Source organism: Anabrus simplex, chromosome 6, assembly GCF_040414725.1.
Source record: "Anabrus simplex isolate iqAnaSimp1 chromosome 6, ASM4041472v1, whole genome shotgun sequence".
In the NCBI taxonomy this organism is placed as follows: Eukaryota; Metazoa; Arthropoda; class Insecta; order Orthoptera; family Tettigoniidae; genus Anabrus; species Anabrus simplex.
The window spans coordinates 14453219-14474547 of NC_090270.1; the positions used below are offsets into that span (position 1 = coordinate 14453219).

A 21329-nucleotide genomic window follows, 5' to 3' on the forward strand; every position below is an offset into this window, starting at 1 on the left:
TCATTTTATTTACGTTGGTCGATGTGGAAACACCATCTAGCAGTTCTGCGTCAGCTGGTGGTTATTTACAGTGGCGTCCAGTGGCTTGCATACTGCTAACACCACTCAAGTAGATTTGGTGATTGATGTACAGAATCAACATTTACCAGTTCCTGTTCTGCAATTGAAATTGTAATTGTAATGATTAGCAGTGATGGAACTAACAGTTCTTTGAATATCAATACAAGAAAGAGTCTGGATGATGAGCATATTCCAGATGCTAAGAATTTAGAGCCTAATTTATTTTTCAGATTTTACACTTAGTTCAGCCCAGATTTTAATGTTAATTGTGTGTTTGTACATTCGTTTTCATGTCAATTGTGTGTTTTTACATTTGTTTAGTCATTAGAAGTATTATGTTAAGCACAAAGATTGCCAGCCAAGGTTGAAACTAGTCCGTAGTTTAGTAACGTAATTCAATAATATTGCATATTATATTATTGAAAAGTGGATCATACAACATTAACTTCTATAGGCGGGCGTAGCACTGATTGGGTTAATGGAAATCAATTTCTAATCCTTTGTTCTCATGTGCGTCATTTCAATACGAGGATTAATAAGGGTGATATCATTAACGGACATTTTTTCAGTTTAACTTCGAGCAGATTTTTTTAGCTGTTTCGTTGATTTGTCTGTTCGTCTGTTTGTTGAGTTCGTATAACTGGGAAACTACTCTATATATTTTTACCAAACTTTATATCTTTCCTTGGGCAGGTATTAGGGTCAATATTATTTTTAAATCCCTGATTGGTTTGGGGGTTTATAGGTAGTCGAAACAGTGATTTTACCCTCCCACAGAATATACATGATGAACCTTAATGGAAATCAATTTCTAAAAATGTTTTTCTCATGTGCACTTTTTCGAGGGAGTTATCATTAATGGACTGTTTTACAGGCTGCCATGTCATTTCATGTTTGATTTAACTCGTGAGTGGTCGCTATATGAGATTTTCTCACATTACTTTTTATTGTGATATTACTTCACGGTGATGAAAGGGAGGTGACTGTCCCCTCTTCTAGCCGAGTTTATAACTGTCGTGCGTAGAGCGATTCACATTTGAAGGGTAAGCACCCCCTTCCCTAGTCGGAACAAAGGTTCCCATGTGTCCGTGTGCGCTGCGTGAGAATTTCTCTCATCGCGCGACTAATGACGGTGTTATATTGAAGTGGAGCGGGAAACTTACTCCTGTTGTACACGTTAGTAGTTGTATTAGTATTTTTGAAAATGTTCTTGTATTCAGAAACCTTGCTTTGTACGTAGATATTACTAGATATAATGCATGTGCGAGATATTATTTTTTACAACTTCAGGACAGAAGTTATTTTTATGTTCATTGCATATGTTACTTTAAATAGTAATTTGTGTTTTTAATAAACAGCTAATCATTTCATTTTCATCTAAAATATATAAGGTAGAACTTGTGTTTCATTTCAGTGGTAAATTTCAGCCTTACGCCCCACAAAACTGTGAAAAATGTCGTATTAATTTTAATACGAGAGAAAGTCTCATGCGCGACCACTCACGTTACATTTCGGCTAGCGACCACTCGCGGGTTAACTAAAGAGCCACTTTACTCTTTTCTATAGAACAGATAGTAAGAGAGGTTATCGTCAGTCTTCAGCCACAGCGCCGCTCCCAGTTTCAGATGAACAGCAATATGTAACCGAGAAATGGGGAGAATTACGCACAACTCCGTGATCTATCCCATTCTGTCTCCACTTTGTTCAGCTTTATCGTACTTCACCTTACTGGCACATGCTTTCGTAGAAGAGTATCATTTTAACATCCTGTATTAAACGGTTGAATACTGGCGTGTAACTTCACATAAATTCATTTAGGAATCATGGAATAGATTACCAATTCCCCTGCAAAGAAGGGGTACATAATGTTAGTACTTTATGAATATCTACAAACACAAGATTAAAAACTTAAAACTTAAACTTACAGTGTTTGTACAGAACCGGTGATGAACAGGAAAAAAGAGCAAGTCCCAGCTAGCTACCAGTTTCCAGGACTGAAATTTGTCTGTCTAGTGACGTCACAGCCTCTGACTGGTAGCCACAAGGCAGCAGCACCTACCTCAAAGAAACCGGCCAGTCCATACTATATGGTCCTGGGCATTATGCGGACTTCCAAAGTGTTAGTGGTTTATCAACTAACCCCATTGGATCCAGCTGCCCACATACATTTCTGTTGGTGGATGCTGTAATCTATCCATGATTTTATTGTCAATCTTTCTCTTTTAATTTTGATGGATGAACCTTATTTCTATTTTAGTGTACATCTGAATTCTCAGAATTCGAGATATTGGGACACTGTCAATCCTCGTTTAGTGCTTGAACTTCCTCTTCACATTCAGAAAGTCAATGTTTGGTGTGGCATTACTGCACGCAGAATAATTGGCTCAGTTTTCTTAACACTGAACATTAATGCAGTCATGTTATGAAATGTTAATTGAGGAAGAAAAGCAGTCCATATAGTTCATCAGTTAACCCATTCCAGTCTGCGCCTGAATATCCCTAACAAATGGTCTGGACTAGGCATTTTTAGTGGTACAGGGTGGCGCATGATAAGTTACCCAATTGAATTTTAATCCTACAAGTATACTATTGGGGCAATAGCTTTCAAATTGTGTGCTCAACTTCGTGCAGTTCATGGAAATTACTCCAGATGTCGTTACGACTTCATCGCTTTTGTTTTGAGTCCGCCATTTCAGTTTGCCGTGATGGCGGGCAAAGGACGGTTGACAGTCGCACAAAAGACGAAGATTGTGTTACTCTTCGCGGCGACGAACAGTGTTACATTGACACAGAGAAGGTTTCGTGCTCATTTCAGCACACGGTGGGCTCCCAGCCCACTGACAATATGCAGATTACATCACAAATTTGCAGGTACTGGATCTGTTTTGGAGTGTAAGCGGCCACATGCACGTACTGTAAGTTCGCCGCAAATCATTGAAGCAGTTCGAGTGGCTTTGACTCATAGTGTGAGTAAATCAACAAGAAGAGCCAGTGCCGAGTTGGGAATTTCATGCCGATCTGTACAAAGAATTATTCAATCGAAGCTTCGCTTGTATCCATACAAAATGACTGTGGTGCATAAGCTTACTGCGAGAGTTAAGGAGCGGAGACTACAGTTTGCAAGGTGGGCAATCGAGCAAGACCAAGAGGCAGTGCTATACAACACATGGTTTACGGACGAAGCTTTTTTTACATGAACGGTGTTGTGAACAAACAGAACGTTCGATTTTGGGCATGTGAACCTCCGCGAATAATCCACGTGAAAGACACCTATGGAGAGAAAGTGTGCGTGTGGGTCACGATGTCAAGTCATGGAATCATCGGTCCTTTTTTCTTCGATGCTACAGTAACCGGTGAACGCTGTTTTGACATGCTGCGGAAACCAGTTCTTTCCTCAACTCATGGCCACAGGTCTTCCATTGCAGACACAATGGTTAATGCAGGATGGAGCACGCCTCCATACTGCCAACAGTTGTGCTTGATTTTCTACACAAAAGACTTGACCTTAGGGAATTGCCAAACAGATTTCCAGAACGTTATGAAAGAGAAGGAATGTGGCCGCCTCACAGCCCAGATATTAACCCATGTGATTTCTTCCTTTGGGGGTTCCTTAAAGAGAAGGTGTACCACAGAAAACCCAAAAATGCAGTGCAACTTAGGGCCATCATTGTGGAGTTATGCCCCGCCATTCCAGAAGATTTCTGTCGGAGAGTCGTCACAAGTGCACGTGTGCGATTTGAAGAAGTTGTAAAACAAAACGGCAGTCATATTGAACATGTGATTCATTAGGTTGTATTTCTAAGCTGTATTCTTTGCTTCTACATCAATAAATTGCAAATCTTGTCAACAAATGTGTTATTCATGAAACAAGTCAGGTGACTTATCGTGCGCCACTCTGTATAAAAAATATCTCTCTACCTATTTGCATGATTCCATTTTCTTTATGCTTGTTTGAGCATCTAGTAATGAAAAATGTTGTTTGTTTCATGTCAGTGAGCACTTGAGATTTTAAATTTGTTTATATATTATACCGTGTTTTGCAAATAAAGTTCTTGACGGTCTACTAAATAAGTACAATTTTCTGAAATTCCATTATAATTACCCTAGATGGATAATTTAAATGTACACTGCAATTACAATACAACAAGAATAATGAAAATGATATAAAATAACAATTTTTTAATAGTAGTAATAATAAATTGTGAAATTGAATTTATATTTGTGACGATACTGGTTTGGAAGGCAATGTTAGCAAATATTCTCAGAGTGAAGATGATATTGAAGGTATGTAATTATTATTTTATGCAGAAATGGAAGTATTATTGACATCTGAATATGGATTCGAAGCAACCTCTTGCATTTCAGTATGATTGGAATTTGTTTTACAGCCTTCCACATGTTCCCGCGCATTTCATATTTGCGTGAATGCTTCAGAATATCTACATATTAATCAAGTTTTTTCATTTTTCTGGATGTGAGAGATTACGATTACATAAAATGTTGAAAATAACACTTTCATCAAGCACTTGTTTGCGCCAGAAGCCGTGTTTTAAAGCTCATTGAATAACAACATATGCTTATGCACACTTGCCGATAATATCGTAAATTCTCTGACTTATATAATACTGCCATCTGTTGAAATACTCTCATAACTAATACATGAAGAAAAGCAATGTACCCATCAGAATGCATGCATACCTCGTTCTCAATTTTTAGTGAATTGTCAAACCTTATTATGGGCTATTCTTGCAGCACGGCCTGAACATAATTTGGCCATAGACCGGAAAGACTTACGGCTCGCATATAACAGATATTTGATGAGCGTGTAATTATAATTCCAATATAAATGGTCCGTTATTCGAACTTATAAATTTTCCAGCTAACTCATTCTTTTTTCCCCAGTGTTATTATGGATTTACACATTCAAGACAAATATTTCAGGTTCCCTATGGGAATCAGTATCTATATCATTGAGCAAATAATTAGTCGTGGGCTACGGGTCCTTTGATCCCCTGATTTAAATGTCTACGTCGAAGTTCAAAACAGAAAGTGTACAAGAGGAATTTGCGTGATCTTGAAGTCCTGGAGATACACGACATTTGATAGGTGGAGATAAGATTGTGTTGAAATTTTTTACGCCAATGCAACGTTTTTGTCGAGAATGGTGGACAATTTTTAACAGCTGCTTTAATGAAATGTGAAATATGTTTTCAATTTACATAGGAAATCTTGTAATTAGTTTTCAATTTCGTAATGAAACTGACCCCTGCTTGCCTGCGCTGCTACGGCTTACCGTGAGTCTAGCAATAACCTCCTGCACAGTGCTGTAACTTTTCAATGTGTCTTCCTGTTACCATATTTGTCAGACTGAATAAAAACTGTAGTGATCTTATGTAGACAGCATAACATTTAAAAGGAATGATTTTCATGATGGTCTGTTTATATCATTCTCTATGAATATTTGCTTGAGTTCAAGGTCACAAATAAACCAAAATTTATTATATGAGATTTATTAATAATAACATTGAACAGAAGAATATACTGGAATTAATAAACTTACATAATAGCTGTCTATATGGATGATGAGAAAGTTTATATCTTGTGGTAAACCAAAGTTACTCGAGCTTTGATGAATTCTTCCAATTTGTGGCATGTGATATGTTGTTGCTTGGCTTGGTGTCCATTTTGCAGTAACTTAATGCATTAAGTTTAGGTGCAGAGAGGAGAACATCTTTTTCATTTGACTTAAATATAGAAGAGATGAGACGTTATCATATAAACTTCAAATTTTACGAGCCAGAACGTACTAATAATACAGAAGCTGCAAAAATGTTAAGTGTTTCAGAGTATAACATGATGCCAATGGAAAGACAAATAAATTTTAGAAATGCCAGTACATGAAGAAAAGTGATGAGAGGACGACTGGTGACAGCAAAATTAATAGGCGTGTTACTGAATTCATGCAGGAGTCAAGTTTATGCAGTTGGTCACTGAGTTATTAGAATGGAGGCATTGGAGGTGGCATGTGAGTTCCAGTAACTGTGTTCAAGTCAAACGAAGTGGAGTTCGAAATTAGTACCTACTGGCAGATTATGGCAATACATTTTACGGAATATTGGAATAAAACTTTCATTTTTAGATTTACTTTGGAGCTGATTAAATTTTCTTCATTGTAGAAGAGTTTGAAAACATTATAATTACATGAATTATTTCATTTTTCTTGGAAATACCTTCCAAAAATTCAATGTTGTCTTATATTGAGGTCAGTAGTGTCTGTATAATTTAGATCAGTGGATGCCCCAAAAGATTTTTATGATGCCTTTGGTGTTTAACTGTAAGACAGTAATTATACGTTCATGAATGTTTTCTTTGTGGTTTAGGAAACTGACATCATGTCATTGATGTTGCAGGGAAAGGTTTGGAATATGCCAGTCGACCGGCAAGTTGAAAGTGTCACCTCAGCTGGTAAGTAATCAGTTATCTAACTGTATTCTTTTTATGTACTGTATACCAACCTGCAGAAGTTTAAATGTATATTCATAAAACACGCACAGAATTTAAACTTTTTTCTGCTCATAAAATGTGTTGAGATCGAATGAACCAGGAAGGGTTGTAGAATACTAATGTGTGTGTGTCATCAGTCCATAGACTGGTTTGATGCAGCTCTCCATGCCACCCTATCGTGTGCTAACCTTTTCATTTGTACGTAACTATTGCATCCTACATCTGCTCTGATCTGTTTGTCATATTCATACCTTGGTCTACCCCTGTCGTTCTTACCACCTACACTTCCATCTAAAACCAACTGAACAAGTCCTGGGTGTCTTAAGACCTGTCCTATCATTCTATCTCTTCTTCTCGTCAAATTTAGCCAAATCGATCTCCTCTCACCAATTCGATTCAGTATCTCTTCATTCATGATTCGATCTATCCATCTCACCTTCATCATTCTTCTGTAACACCACATTTCAAAAGCTTCTATTCTCTTACTTTCTGAGCTAGTTATCGTCCATGTTTCACTTCCATACAATGCCACGCTCCACATGAAAGTCTTCAAAAACATCTTTCTAATTCCGATATCAATGTTTGAAGTGAGCAAATTTCTTTTCTTAATAAAGCTCTTCCTTGCTTGTGCTAGTCTGCATTTTATGTCCTCCTTACTTCTGCCATCGTTAGTTATTTTACTACCCAAGTAACAATATTCATCTACTTCCTTTAAGACTTCGTTTCCTAATCTAATATTTCCTACATCACCTGCCTTCGTTCGACTGCACTCCATTACTTTTGTTTTGGACTTATTTATTTTCATCTTGTAGTCCTTACCCAAGACTTCATCCATACCATTCAGCAACTTCTCGAGATCTTCTGCAGTCTCAGATAAAATAACAATATCATCGGCAAATCTCAAGGTTTTGATTTCCTCCCCTTGGACTGTGATTCCCTTTAAAAATTTCTCTTTGATTTCCTTTATTGCCTGTTCTATGTAAACATTGAAAAGGAGAGGGGACAAACTGCAGCCTTGCCTCACTCCTTTCTGGATTGCTGCTTCTTTTCAAAGCCCTCGATTCTTATCACTGCAGACTGATTTTTATACAGGTTGTAGATAATTCTTCGTTCTCGGTATCTGATCCCTATCATCTTCAGAATCATAAATAGCTTGTTCCAATCAACATTATCGAATGCCTTTTCTAGATCTACGAATGCCATGTACGTGGGCTTGTCCTTCTTGATTCGATCCTCTAAGATCAGACGTAAAGTCAGGATTGCTTCACGTGTTCCTACATTTCTTCTGAAGCCAAACTGATCTTCTCCCAACTCAGCTTCAATTTGTTTTTCCATTCTTCTATAAATAATGCGTGTTAAAATTTTGCAGGCATGAGATACTAAACTAATGGTGTGGTAATTTTCACACCTGTCAGCACCGGCTTTCTTGGGAATAGGTATAACAACATTCTGCTGAAAATTGGATGGGACTTCTCCTGTCTCATATATCCTGCGCACTAAATGAAATAACCTTACCATGCTGGTTTCTCCTAAGGCAGTCAGTAATTCAGAGGGAATATCATCAATTCCAGGTGCCTTGTTCCTATTTAGGTCACTCACAGCTCCGTCAAACTCTGACCTCAAAATTGGGTCTCCCATTTCATCAGCATCAACAACCTCTTCTTGTTCCAGAACCAAATTATCTACATCGTTACCTTGATACAACTGTTGGATATGTTCCTGCCATCTTTCTGCTTTGTCTTCTTTCCCTAGAAGAGGCTTTCCATCTTAATATTCATGCACCTCGATTTCCTTTCTCCAAAGGTTTCCTTGATTTTCCTGTATGCAGCATCTACCTTTCCCAGGACCATACAGCCTTCGACATCCTTGCACTTCTCCTTCAGCCATTCTTCCTTAGCTATCTTGCACTTTCTATCCACTTGATTCTTTAATCGCCTGTATTCTTTTCTACCTTCTTCATTTCTAGCATTCTTCTATTTTCGTCGTTCATCAATCAGGTCTAGTATCTCCTGAGTTATCCACTGATTCTTAGCTGATCTTTTCTTCCTTCCTAACATTTCTTCAGCAGCCCTTCTGACTTCATTTTTCATGACTCTCCACTCTTCCTCTATTGTGTTTCCTTCAGCCTTTTCATTTAGTCCTTGTGCAACATGTTTGTTGAAACAATCCCTCACACTCTTTTCTTTCAACTTGTCTAGATCCCATCTTTTTGCATTCTTTCCTCTCTTCAATTTCTTCAACTTCAGATGGCATTTCATGACCAACAAGTTGTGGTCAGAGTCCACGTCTGCTCCTGGGAAAGTTTTGCAATCCAACACCTGGTTTCTGAATCTCTGCCTAATCATAATGAAGTCTATTTGATACCTTCCAGTGTCTCCAGGTCTCGTCCACGTATACAGCCGTCGTTTGTGGTGTTTGAACCAAGTATTGGCAAGGACTAAATTATGATCAGTGCAGAATTCAACCAGCCGACTTCCTCTTTTGTTCCTTTGTCCCAATCCAAATTCTCCTACTGTACTACCTTCTCCTCCTTGGCCTACCACTGCATTCCAGTCTCCCATCACAATTAGATTCTCGTCACCTTTTACATGTTGTATTAAATCTTCTATCTCCTCATATATTCTTTCAATTTCATCATCATCCGCTGAACTAGTAGGCGTATAGACCTGCACTATTGTGGTGGGCATTGGTTTGGTGTCTATCTTGACAACAATGATTCTTTCACTATGCTGGTCGTAGTAGCTTATCCGCTGCCCTATTTTCTTATTCATTATTAAACCAACTCCTGCATTTCCCCTGTTTGATTTTGTGTTGATAATTCGGTAGTCGCCTGACCAAAAATCCTGTTCTTCCTGCCAACGTACTTCACTTATACCAACTACATCTAACTTTAGCCTATCCATCTCCCTTTTCAGATTCTCTAACCTACCACAACGATTCAAACTTCTAACATTCCACGCTCCGACTCGCAGAATGTCAGTATCCATCTTCCTGATGATCGCCCCCTCTCGTGTAGTCCCCACCCGGAGATCCGAATGGGGGACTAGTTTACCTCCGGAATATTTTACCCGGGAGAAAGCCATCATCAGTACATCATTCATACAGAGAGAACTGCATGTCCTCGCGAGGTAATTACGGCTGTAGTTTCCCGTTGCTTTCAGCCATGTAGCAGTATGAACACAGCTAAGCCATGTTGAGTATTTTTACAAGGCCTTATCAGTCAATCATCTAGATTGCCGCCCTTACAACTACCGAAAGGCTGCTACCCCCCTTTCGATGAACCATTCGTTAGTCTGGTCTCTCAACAGATAACCATCCGATATGGTTGCACCTACGGCTCTGCTATCTGCATCATTGGGACATGCAAGCCTCCCCACCACGGCCAGGTCACATGGTCAGATCAAAAATTAGATGGTGGCTTTTCAGGCGTTTGCTCTATTAACCAGATAAGACTCCACAATGGAATTAATGCCCGCCTAGCAATTCCAAATGGAAATTCTAAGTTCCCATGGAGGGAATTAGATATTTTTCCACCAATAGAGCATGCAGTATGCAGTTATCAGACTGTGCCTAATAAAAGGCTTCTGATAAGTTCACCTGCATACACCCCAGCATCAGTGAGTAGGGTCTGACACATCCCACTCTGAAGAGTCTAGTGTCAGACCTAAGACGAAATGCTGGTTAATAGAGCAAAGCCTGAAAAGCCAACATCTAATTTTTGATCTGATTTTGATATGCTCTATTGGTGGAAAAATATCTAATTCCCTCCATGGGAACTTAGAATTTCCATAAGGTCACATGGTTCGCAGAGGAGGAGAATACTAATATAAGCAGTAAAGAGGAAGGACCAGCAAAAATTATGGTGCAAAAAATGGCTTGAAAATTATCAACTACTTCTTTGAGAGGATGGATTCCAAAATCACCAAAGCTGAGCATCAAAAGAATTATGGTAGCACATGGGTTCCAGGCAGTATGTGGCCATAACCCTTGGTCCATCTAGAGCAGTCATTGAGAATGATCCTCCTGTGGGTGGGGAACACCCATGGTATCCCCTGCTTGCTGTAAGAGGCGACTAAAAGGGGCCCGAAGGGCTCTGAACTTCAAAGCGTGGGTTGGTGACCGTGGGGCCTTAGCTGAGTCCTGACATTGCTTCCACGTACTTATGCCAGGCTCCTCACTTTAATTTATCCTACCTGACCTCTCTTGGTCAACTCTTGTTCTTTTCTGACCCCGACGCTATTACATTTGCGAGGGCTAGGGAGTCTTTCATTTTCACGCCCTTCGTGGCCCTTGGCCGATATCTTCATTTTTTGAATTTGCGGGTCCTTTCCAGTTTTTCTCCCTGATTAGTGTTACAGTATATAGAGGATGGTTGCCTAGTTGTCCTTTCTTTTTAAACAGTAATCACCACCACCACCACCACCACCTTGTTGAGGATGAGAGGACTCCAGTAACTAGCTTTAACTAATGCAGTAATATTTGTGGGGCATAATATTGTATTTATACAAATAATCCCCGCATATTAGAAATTGGGGTGCAGGTTTTATTTGCATCAAGTTTGGCAACGCTCCCAGTTTGCCTAGTTTTCGATATTGGCATTAGTTCGCCACTAGTGAGGAGGTAACAAATGCCTGGCAACTGAAAGGAATTAAATGAACAAATTATTACGAATATATACGAATCTTAATAGGGTTGCTATGATGGGAAACATATGTAGTTGTGCTTGGGCCCAGTGCTGCCAGTTCAGCGGTTTTCCTGCTAGATCTGTGAAAATCAGCTACAGTAGCTAATGTGTTTTCTGGCAGGTTCTAGCTGGAATCTAGCCAGAATAAAATTGCTATTAAATACGATTTTATACTGACAACCCTAAATATGTATTAGTAAGCAAGACTTCATATTTAAATGCTAATGAAAATAAAGTCTGCATAAGGACGCATCATGGCTTTATTTCTTATTTTGGAGTCTTTCTGGAGTACTCGTCTATCTCCCTTGCTGCGGCAGGGGAGCTGCTGTGTCTGTCAGAAGCATACTGTATGGTCCTGCTCTTGGTGACCTGTCGACTGGTGAAGACAGCCGGTCCTTACCCTCCAGAATGTCAAAAGTGTCTGGAAATGGTGGAATATGCCTATTTTGTTTGTTGTATGATCGTCGTGTCATTTGTGTTTGTTAAACCATGCCCCTTTTCCAATAAATATACTAGTTTGAAATTCTCATGGGATTTGGAGAAAAACTGTGGATTTATAAGATCCATCTAAACACAGTTAGCAACTCTGTGTGGGCTGTTGTGTCATTCTTCCGTGTGCGTCATTTGAAATGAATCGCATGTTCAAGATGGCAACTTAAGGTACACGCTATAGGTCATTCATGGCCAAAGAAAAGCTGCAAGTTATAGAAGACGCAGAAGAAATTGCAAATTGAGCAGCAGGAAAAAAGTATGACGTGGATGAGAGCTGTATTTGTGACTGGCAAAAAAATAAATTACTGCTTCAGCAAACTAGTAGTAATCGCCAGGCATTTCTGGACAGAGAGCAAAGTTTCCTGAGATTGAAGCAAGATTATGTGTGTATATCGAAGAAAAGAGACAATTTGGATGTGCCCTTATGAGTGAAATATGCCAACTTAATCATCATCATCATCATAATCATCGTCGTCGTCATCATCATCATCTGCAGTTTCCAGCTGTTGGCTGGGTCTGCTTGGAACATAAGCCTCTCCATCTCCTCTTGTCTTCCCACCACTTCTCCCTAGTCCTCTCCTCTTCTCTGTACACACTCTTCCACTCCTTTTATCCACCTGTCTCTTGGTCTTCCTCTTGGCTGTTTACCTGTTACCTCCATTTCGGGCATCCTCCTCAGTATTCTTTCCTCTGTCATTCTCTTCATGTGTCCATACCATCTAAGTCAAGATGCCTCTATCTTATTCTGTAGTGGCCCTTCTTTTACTACATCTCGAACCTTCTCATTTCTCATCTTATCCCATCTTGTCACTCCTATCCTGCTTCTCAGAAATTTAATTTCACTTGCCTGTATTCTATTCACGGCTCTTTGCCTTGTTACCCAAGTCTCAGCTGCATACGTCAGAATAGGTATATACTACATCCTGTATATCACCCTTTTGCTTCTCTGTGGGACATCCTTGCTCCGAACCAGGCTTCTGGCACTTTTCAGGAATGCTCCTGCTTGTCTTCCACGCTCGATTATTTCCTTATCATTTCTTCCACTTTCCTCTATGATACTTCCTAAGTACTTGAAACTCTCTACCTTCCTAAGCTGTTCCCCTGTAAGCATTATCCCTCTCGTTGGTCTCTCCTTCTTCCTAGTTGTGATCACTATCTCGCTCTTTTGGGCATTAAATTTCATTCCATATTGTTCCACCTCATCTGCCCAAGCATCTAACTGTTCCTGGATATCCTCTTCCTTTTCTCCCCAGACTAACAGGTCATCTGCAAACATCATCACTTTCATTTTTCCTTCCCCATTTTTCCTTGCCACTTTTGTCATTATTTCGTCCATTGTTACTACGAAGAGCAAAGGAGACAGAGCACTTCCTTGTTTTAATCCACGTTTTTGTTCAAACCAGCCCTTCGCTCTCCTATTTTCACACAACTGACACTCCCATTGTACATCTCCTTCACCCTTTCTACGGTCTGTTCTCGACACCTTTTCTCTGTAAGGCTTCCTATACCTTGTTTCTACATACAAAATCAGAAGCTTTCTCAAAGTCCATGAAGGCAATCACAAGATCCTTACTCCATTCATAATGACGCTCTTGTAGTTGCCTTATTGCGAATATAATGTCTACTGTGGACCTTCCTGATCTGAAACCATACTGCTCTTCTCTTAACTTTTCTTCCGCCCTCTTTCTGATTCTATTCTCCAGAATCTTCTCAAACACCTTTGAACAGTGGCATATCAATGTGACTCCCCTATAGTTCTTAAACTCTTTTCTATTCCCTTTCTTGAAAATGGGTATGATTACCCCCTTCTTCCCATCTTCAGGGGTCTTCCTTTCCTTCCATACTACTTTCAACACATGATAAAGCCACTGTTTCCCTACCTCTCCTGCTGCCTTCACCATCTCAATACTCACTTCATCTAACCCTAGGACTTCCCCTTCTTTCATCTTGTCCAATGCTAGCTCCACTTCTGCCCATGTTAAGTCTTTTTTTTTCTTCCATATTTCTTACTTCCTCCCTGCATCTACTTTCCTCCTCAGTGCATCCTTCTGTGTTTTAGTAAATCTTTAAAATACTTCTTCCACATTCCTTTGAGTTTCTCCATTTCCTGTACTTCATTTCTATTTTTGTCTATCATTATAACATCATCTCTCTTGCCTTTCCTCTTACTCTTGACCATTCCATACAGTACTTTTTATTTCCTTCGCTATCCTCTTCCATCATGTTTGTCCGCATTTTCATCCATTTTTTCTTTTCCTCTGTTGCAACCCTTTCAGCTTCTTCCTTTCTCGTCTTACATTCTTGTCTTGTCTCCGTTGTCCTCTGTTGAAACCACACTCTGAAAGCTTTATTCCTCTCCCTAACTGCCGCTTTGACTCTGTCGTTGCACCATGGGGTCTCCTTGCATCAGTTTCTGACACTAGTTCTCCCACAAACTTCCTCTGCAGATTTTACTAGTGTCCTCTTGAACCTTTCCCATTCCTCCTCTACTGTTTTTGTATCATCTGTTGGTACGTTCAATCTTATTTTTTCCTGGTATTCTTCCTTGGTTTCCTTTTCCTTCAGTTTCTATATTTTGATACATCTTTCTTGTTTCTCTGTTCTCTTCCTTTCTATCATTGTTCTCAGTTTCATTACCAGTAGTCTGTGGTCACTATCTAGGGCCTCTGAAGGTATTACCCTTGCATCTATAACATTCCTCTTCATTTCCCAGTCGTAGATCATATAATCTACAATGTATTTCCTAGACCAGTCACTGCTGTACCATGTTATCTTATGGCTTTCTTTTTTTTTGAACCAGGAGTTCCCGACTATCGTCCCATTTCTTTTGCACAAATCCAGTAGTCTTTTTCCTTATTCCTATTTCCCCATCCTTCCGCTCCAAGCACGTTCTCATAACCCTTCCTTTCCATGCCTACATGGGCATTCAAGTCCCCCATTACCACTTTATTTTGTCCATTCAATTGTCTCTCCAATTCTTCCTCAAAGTCATCTTTATCTTGTTGCATGCATCCTGCTTGTGGAGCATACATTTGTACAATTTCCCAGGTTTTTCTTTTGACTGTTATTTTGACTTTTATCAACTTGTCACTTATCCCTTTCACTTCCTCTTTCAATCCATTCCTTACTACCACTCCTACTCCATTTCGCTTTCCCTCATCATTTCCTATCCAGTACAACCAAAATACATTCCGCAGCTCTCTCCTACCCTCACCCCTCCACTTAGTCTCTGCCAGCCCTAGTACATCCAGTTTTCTTCTTTCCATCATATCTACAACCTGTTCTACTTTTCCGGTCAATGTTTGTATATTCATTGTGCCAATTCGTAATCCTGTTCCTTGCTAGGATCGTCGTCTGTTACATCCGTCTTGATTATCGTTCCTTGTTTCCTTGAAAGGGAGTTAATATCCATCACCGTCTTGCTAGGCCTGTCATGACTTCACCAGAGCCCTGTTAGCCGCCATCTTTTTCAGGATTCCTATAGGGTCTTCATAGCTACCGTAGTGGTCTTGGGGCCCACACAGTTCCCACTGTACTGTACTTCACCCCCGCAGGCTATTCCCTGTTTGATGACGTTGCCCATCTCCCATGCCGTGGACGAGGGGTGGGACTTGTGGGAAACAAATGTGCCAACTTAAAACTTTGAAATGAAATGTGCCCACTTTAAAACCCTATTGATTGCAAAAGAGCTAAGTGTTACGGGATTCAAAGCTAGTCGTGGATGGCTTTCATGACTTTATGTTCATTATGGCTGTAGTTTTCAAAGAAAAACTATCGTCTTGCAGCGTCTTCGAACAGATTATGAAGATATAATCAGCTGTATCTTTATTTTATTTATGTTCATATATGCATAAACACCACGTGGACCTTGCGGGGTGATATGAAATGTTTGTTTATGCCTTTGTTAATCTTTCCAAGGAAGGAATTTTAGTTTGTTTCGTTTTTTCAAAATGATCCTTTCTAACATTTTGATGTGGGGATTATTTGCATAAATACGGTATTTAATACAAGGCACTTATGCCATTAGATGTAGTGGCCTATTAAAGAATCCCTCTTCAGTTCTGGTGCTGATTATGTCCAATAATTATTGGTTTGATAGTTGTAAGTACGTATTACATTATGGTTAGCACTTGTTTCTGATCACAAAATGCAATTTTATTTTCTGCTTTAGATATACGACTTCACATCGGATGACCTTCAGGACCTGGGTGAGATAGGCCGGGGTGCATTTGGCACAGTCAACAAGATGGTACACAGACGGAGTAACACTGTCATGGCTGTCAAGGTAGGCCTTAGCTGACTCTTATTGAACTTGTTGTGTTCCCTTTAGCTGGGTAATTATTATCACTGTGCTTTATGCAGAGAATCCGTTCAACAGTGGACGAGAAAGAGCAGAAACAACTTCTGATGGATTTGGAAGTTGTAATGAGGTCGAACGAGTGCCCTTTCATCGTCCAGTTTTATGGAGCTCTCTTCAAAGAGGTAAGAACACTTGGCATATGTACAGAAGTTATGTGTTTTCCATTTTGAAAATAAAATATATTTTTTTGTGCATCATGGATGCTAAACAAGGCTCCCCTTCTCATGGTCAGTTCAGTTGCATATTTTCAATAATTTACATGAATGTACTTTTCAGAACTTCGAAGTTTCTTAAGGAAGTTAGGGGTTATTTCATTTTCCTGTTGGAAGGTCCGTGTCCAATATGATAGTTGATAAAAAAACCTTCTGGTTACCCTGTCAGGCTGAACAACAAATTTTCCCAAGATGTAATGGAATAATCATAAAGACATTTATTTAGCTAATGACTGCAAGTGCTGGGAGTCCGAGGTTCAAGTCTTTCTGTTTGATGTCTGGGTGTGGGACGATGACAGTGTGGGTACATAGCCTACTCCTGTCTAATAACACAAAGGAGTGCTCACAACTTGACGTCTCCATCCAGCGGACATATCATCGTCAACAGCGTCATGTACCCTCATTCCATGGGAACACTGTGGAGATGTTTGGCATTGAAATTGTATACCACCATCTCTCCTACCCTGTCGGCCAACATTCTGATCGGACTTGAACCATGGCCACCAGGCATGCTAACACAATGAGAGGAGGAGACAGGATCGTTATCAACACTCTTAATGTGGAAAACAGAACAAACATGGGAAGAGAGAAGAGATGGTGAATAATGGCAGTAAAGGATGAGCATGGAACGAGAAAAGGAACTCAATGAGTTAATATAAGTAATGGAAAGGAAGAAACAAGTGATGATGGTAAATTAAAGAAACTGGTAACTTATCCTCTGTGTGAAATGTTTGTTTATTTCCACTCACGGATAGTGCTACTGCCAATTTTACTTCACGAGTGTCAGACAAGACTTTATTTATGTATTTATTATTTACATTTTATGGGCTTCATTGGACCGCTCTAGCCAACTTGATAAAAATAATTTTTTAGTTTCCTGTCAGCCCAGTACTTCTTCATTCTCTCTGATCTTATCCTTCTTCATCGGAAATCACCCTTCCTATTGTCTGTTTGTTGATTCTGATTTGCAGTCTGGTTTGTTTGAGAGTTTCTTGATTTTGTCGGTTTTGTTTCTTAGGTCTTCCACTGTAATTTGTAGTACATATCTTCCTTGATTTCTGTAATCCACTTAATGTTGCACTTACTATTCCATAATTTTTCTATTATTCTCCTGATGATCCTGTTCTCTGGTGTCCTGATTAAATGTCCAAAAAAATGAAATGCGTTTCTTCCTGATTGAGACGAGACTTTACCTGAGAGCTGAACGTTATTAGCTATGACACACAACTTATGTTGACCAAAACATGATACCATAACACTGCTCTGTATTGTACAGGGTGTTTCAGGGTTTTAAGGCTCTGTAGTACTTCGAACTTACAATTGCATCAAATGAAAAAGCAACTCAAACAGTGTTCGTTCCTGTGTCGATTAGCAAAGATGGCGACTTTGTGTTTTACAGTTTGCAGGGACTGAATTTGTAGTTATAGTGCAACATGCGTTCCGTATTAAGTGATAACATCTGGCTGTCTTTGCAAAGGGAAGAGAGCACGTGTTGTATGAGTGAGAGAGGCTAGCTCCGGTGACTACGTCCTTATCGTTTACAGTTGGTACAAGTTCTAAGGCATACAGACTACGATTTACCTGTCAACTTTGCAAAGGATACATGATGATTTTCTGTATCTTGTCGTGTTCAGTAATGAATTGACATTTCACCTAGGTGGACATGTGAACACTGGGGATCAGCAAATCCCCACAAGATGGTACACTTGCAACGTGACTCCCTTAAATTGAACGTTTTTTGTGCCATATGCCGGCGGAAAGCTTATCGTATGCTGAAGCAACTGTAACGGGGGTGTCTTATCATAATCTGCATTAACAAATTGTTTTTTATCTTGATGTGCATGAACAAGGACTCTTTCCTCAATTACAAGAAGCAGAACCATAGAACTTTACTTGGCAGCAAGATGGAGCATAACGCAGTTCGTGATTGCTTAAAGAACATTGTACCCAACTGCTGGATTGGCCACAAGGGGCCAGATGACAGCTTGTTTTGCGTGGCCTCCACGTTCACCCGATTAGATGACATGCAATTTTTACCTTTGGCGATTCATCAAGGATCGTGTGTTTGTACCTCCCCTGCCAGCTGACCTAACTGATTTAAGAAACAGGATTGAAGCAGCTGTTACAACAATTACTCCAGATATGCTGAGTGAGGCGAGGGACAAACTCGGCCATCAACTCGATATGTGCCCTGTGATGAATGGTGCTCACATTGCAAACTTGTAGGACAAACTGTTAAGAGTTGCTCTTTCACTTGATGTATTATTTACAAATGTAAGTTCAATTTAATAAATACTACAGAGCCTTAAAACCCAAATATTCATTTTTAAACACCCTGTATTTCAGGCTTAATGCTTCCTGTGACATTAGTGTATTATTATTATTATTATTATTATTATTATTATTATTATTATTATTATTATTATTATTATTATTATTATTATTTATGTGTCAGGTCAGGATCAGCCTGCTACCGTATGTGACAGTAGACGGTACTACCTGCGACTGTCTGGCCGAGGGTCAGGCGGCCAGTACCAAACCTGGCAAACTAGGGGAGAACCAACGGCTACGGGCGCATGAGCTCTCCCTTAGTAGGTTTGATGAAGCCTTTGTGTAGGAAATGACACATAAATTCATCAAGTTCAGGGCACTCTCTTGCCCTTGGGGTGGAAAACTTTCCCTTAAGGCAGATGAACCATATTTGGTCAACGGCATAGAAAGTCCTCAACGGCAGACCAGGCGTAAGGACAGTAAGTCCCTCCTCGGTTGGAATGGCGGACGAAGTCTGCAGTGACTAGGAACCCTTCAATCGTCTTGCCATTGAAAACAGTTCATAAGTCATAAAGTACAGTGCGTTTGTTGAAGTGCAGCAACACACTCACTTTAAAAGAATCTCACGCACAGCAGTCTTCCAACAACAGATTGACTCTTCCAAAAGTCCTGCAGCAATCAGGAAGTTGCGATGGGGGCAGGATTGTGATGTCTGGAAGCCCCTAGTGATTACTTGGCACGTAGGCGGTAGATGTGTGATCGGTCGTCTTGCTTAGGATTGTGGCTGTAGAGCAATTCGGTTGCTGCATCTACGACTGAACAGTCCTATTTAGGGTCCACTCTGCTCACCTCACATGGGGAAGGGGCTAGAAAAGGTGCCCTAAACATAGTCAGCCACTTCTAGTACCGATTGGAGAACCGCGTCCAATGGTATCACCTCAATGCGGTCGAACAAGAAAGAAATTATATTTTGCTACATGGAACGTAAGAACACTTAATGATGACCCTTCAAATGAGAGACCCGAAAGGAGAACAGCCCTTGTGGGTAGAGAGTTACGAAGATACAATATCGACGTAGCAGCACACCAGGAGACCCGTCTTGCTGAAGAAGGTCAGTTGAATGAAAACGGAGCAGGATACACTTTCTTCTGGAAGGGTAAACCTATCAGTAAACACCGAACACATGGAGTAGGCTTTGCTATTAAGAATAAGCTTCTCAGAGACCTGCAGGAGCTTCCAACTGGGCGTAATGAACGCATCATGACATTAAGACTTCGATTAAATGGAGATCAGCATGCCACAGTAATTTGCGCATATGCCCCCACATTAGACTATGATGATGACATCAAAGAAACATTCTATTCAGATCTGGATGACATCCTATCAAACATCAATCGCCTACATAAAATCATATTGCTTGGTGATTTTAATGCCAGAGTGGGAAAGGACCATAAAGTATGGAATGGTGTCATTGGCAAGGAGGGAGTTAGCAGTGAAATCTCCAATGGTATTAGACTCCTCTCAAAATGTGCTGAGCATGGGTTGATAATCACCAACACCATCTTTCGCCAAAGGGATCGCTTAAAAACATCATGGCAGCAGCCTAGATCGAAACACTGGCACCTCGTTGACAATGTAATCGTCCGCAAGCAAGATCTACGCGATGTTCTCATCACCAAAGCAATGACGGGAGCTGATGAGTGTTGGACAGATCACCAACTTATTAGATGAGTGATTTGTCACTGTCCACCCAGAGGAGGAAACAACAGAAGAGCTTCAGACATACTTTTGACACTGAGAAGTTTGGCAATACAGAAATTACTTCAAGATACAGAGAGCCCCTTCATTGGACTTTGCCGAAGGAATATCAACCTGATGTAACGCAACACTGGGAGAGTCTGAAGACCACTATTCAAGATGCTTGCAAAGAAACAGTAGGAATAAGACCAGAAAACATCAGGACTGGTTTGATGAAAATGAAGAAATTGAAGCATTGATCTCAGAGAAGAGAAAAGCCTGGCAAGCATGGCGAAGGGACATGAACTCCCACTCTAAGAAACAAGCCGTAAGTATTGCCAAAGCAAATGTCCAAAGAAAAACCCGTGAGCTCACGAATGCATGGTGGACAGCAAAGGCAAAAGAGTTGGAATATACAACAGTTCTTCCAAGCGACAAAAGCAGTTTATGGTCCCACCACCTTTGGGAGGAATCCTCTTTGGTCCAGCGATAAGAGTACACTTTTAAAAGATCAGTACTCCATCATGAATAGGTGCAAAGAGCATTTAGAAGACCTCTTGAACGAGGATTTGATTATTGATGAACAGGTGTATGATATATTAAAACAAGCTCCCATCAATGAAGAACTTGACTCCCCACCAACACTAGATGAAGTTAAGCATGCTGTCAATCAAGCAAAGCGTCACAAAGCCTCTGGTCCTGATGGTATACCAGTGCAAGCTCTCAAAGAAGGAGGTGAGGAACTAATAAGACACATACATGAACTGATTGTCAAAATTTGGAGCACAGAAGAAATGCCTCCTGATTTCACAGACAGTCTGGTAGTTCCCATATTTAACAAAGGGGATCAAACAAACTGCAATAACTATCAGGGAATATCCTTACTGTTGTGGCTGGGAAAGCTTTGGCAAATCGTATTGTACCCCTGGTGGAGGAAATACTTCCAGAGAGTCAGTGTGGCTTCAGGCCTTCCAGAGGAACCACAGATATGATATTCACAGCTCGTCAA

The 21329-nt window shown here is 40.2% G+C and overlaps 1 protein-coding gene across 3 annotated transcripts in view; it reads left to right on the forward strand.

Moving 5' to 3' along the window:
• Nucleotides 1-21329, forward strand: part of Mkk4 (MAP kinase kinase 4) — a 384371-nt gene that overhangs the window by 163763 nt on the left and 199279 nt on the right. For all 3 annotated transcript variants that reach the window (XM_068228034.1, XM_067148946.2, XM_067148945.2), the window contains exons 4-6: nucleotides 6471-6525; nucleotides 15912-16025; nucleotides 16103-16222. In XM_068228034.1, coding sequence (XP_068084135.1) covers nucleotides 6471-6525; nucleotides 15912-16025; nucleotides 16103-16222 — 289 coding nt within the window. The remainder of the gene's footprint in view (nucleotides 1-6470; nucleotides 6526-15911; nucleotides 16026-16102; nucleotides 16223-21329) is intronic.